This window comes from Sinocyclocheilus grahami, unplaced genomic scaffold, assembly GCF_001515645.1.
Source record: "Sinocyclocheilus grahami isolate Dianchi unplaced genomic scaffold, SAMN03320097.WGS_v1.1 scaffold690.1, whole genome shotgun sequence".
NCBI classification, from domain to species: Eukaryota; Metazoa; Chordata; class Actinopteri; order Cypriniformes; family Cyprinidae; genus Sinocyclocheilus; species Sinocyclocheilus grahami.
Window position 1 is genome coordinate 346,167 of NW_015505869.1, and position 1,975 is coordinate 348,141.

At 41.0% G+C, this 1,975-nt stretch overlaps 1 protein-coding gene across 1 annotated transcript in view; it reads right to left on the reverse strand.

Moving 5' to 3' along the window:
• The window catches only part of LOC107559533 (myosin light chain kinase, smooth muscle-like), a 97,001-nt gene that overhangs the window by 30,828 nt on the left and 64,198 nt on the right, over positions 1–1,975 (reverse strand). The window contains exon 10 of the mRNA XM_016243391.1: positions 580–717. Coding sequence (XP_016098877.1) covers positions 580–717 — 138 coding nt within the window. The remainder of the gene's footprint in view (positions 1–579; positions 718–1,975) is intronic.

Below are 1,975 nucleotides of genomic sequence, written 5' to 3' on the forward strand. Positions count from 1 at the left end.
TGAGGCGAGACGGACACCGTGTAATGCGGTGTAACCCGCTGCACCCCAGGGGGGACTGCCCTCATAAGTCCTTGGCCAGTGGCGTCTGGACCTTCTTCGAAACTATGAAGTACCGGCTGTAGAACCCGGACTGCCTTGCATGAGGAGGGACCACCTCGATGGCCTCCTTCCTCATTCTAAGCACCGCTACGTTGCTGGGCGGTAACTGAGAGTGGTGCTAGCGGGAGACCGCTGTGCCCTGTAACTCCGGCAGGGTTAGCAGACCGATCTCCTGAGGGCACTGAGGCGAGACGGACACCGTGTAATGCGGTGTAACCTGCTGCACCCCAGAGGGGACTGCCCTCATGAGTCCTGGGCCAGTGGCGTCAGGACTTTTTGGCCGAGGACCATAAAATAAAATAAAATAAAATAAAATAAAATAAAATAAAATAAAATAAAATAAAATAAAATAAAATAAAATAAAATAAAATAAAATAAAATAAAATAAAATAAAATAAAATAAAATAAAATAAAATAAAATAAATTCTTACTCTGCTCTCCTCCAAGAGGAGAAGCTGATCTCATGCTGACTTTTCATACCTGTCACTTCCACGGTCATTGTGACCTGACAGCCGTCCATGACTCTGAGATCCTGCAGACCTCTGAGGAACACCGGGGAAGACGGCCTCCTCACATCAGTCACAGGAGGAGCAGCAGACCTCTTAACACCTGGTTTAGCTGGACAACAACATACACGCTACATAAACTAGGGTGACCATATTTTAGTTTTCAAAAAAGAGGACAAAAAATTAAAAAAGAAATCAGTGAAAAGTGACTGTGTTAGGGAAACAGTAAAACACACAAATTAAAGCAATAAGCCCCGTGAAGCCGTGGTTTACAGTGAATTTATCACAGCTAAGGGGCGTTGTTAAGTACGACGCGAAGCGGAGTGACTAAAACCCCCTTAGCCATTATAAATTCACTGTAAACCACGGCTTCACGGGGCTTATTGCTTTTATAAAACGGTTATTCCATATACGTAGTAAGGTTTCACAAAATAAAACAGAGCAAATAAAATGTAATGATATTAATAAAAACAGTATTCTTCCACCAAACAATGTAGCTCCTCAGAAACAGCTGTGGTTCCAACAAAGTGGTTGTACGTAAATAAAGGTGTGTGTTTGTAGAGTAATTTACAACAGCTTTGAACGCGGCTCAGCCAATCAGAATCAAGGACCGGAACTCTCCGCTTTATAAAAAAATATATAGCACTCTTACTTGTGTGACAACACCAGCATTTTCTAATTTAAAAGTATTGCTCTTTGACTCTTGGCCTTTTTGAAGAATAACATGTTCACATTCTCTAAAACCACTAGCTAAATTACCACAGATCTATCTATATTTTTTTCCATCAATTGGTTATTATATCTTCAGCAGTGCATGCACACACAGCAGCATCTGTGCCGACCGTGTCCTCTTCAGATTATTCCACATGAGAAACGTTGGGTGACATCCTGTGTCAAACATGTTAGAACTATTAGCTGATGTTAATGGATGTTGCAGGCCGTGGTCAGTCGGGAATACAGCTGTTTTATATGAAGCTACTGGTCTGGTGCTTCCCTTAATCTGCTCCCCAATATTAGTGTGAAGACACACACATCTCACTGGAACTACTTATTCATCACATACAGTATATATGCCAATATACCTCATACTCTATAATCATCAACCTTATTATATCATTATTTTTTCAGTAATATGAATCTCAACAGGTTGGATTTCAGATTTGAACCATATGAAATGCCACAATTGTTACATAATAAAGCAATAAGCCCCGAGAAGGGCTTCTCCGCTTCACGTCGTGCCTAACAAGGCCCCTTAGCTGTTATAAAATCACTGTAAACCACGGCTTCACGGGGCTTATTGCTTTTATAAAACGGTTATTCCATATACGTAGTAAGGTTTCACAAAATAAAACAGAGCAAATAAAGTGTAA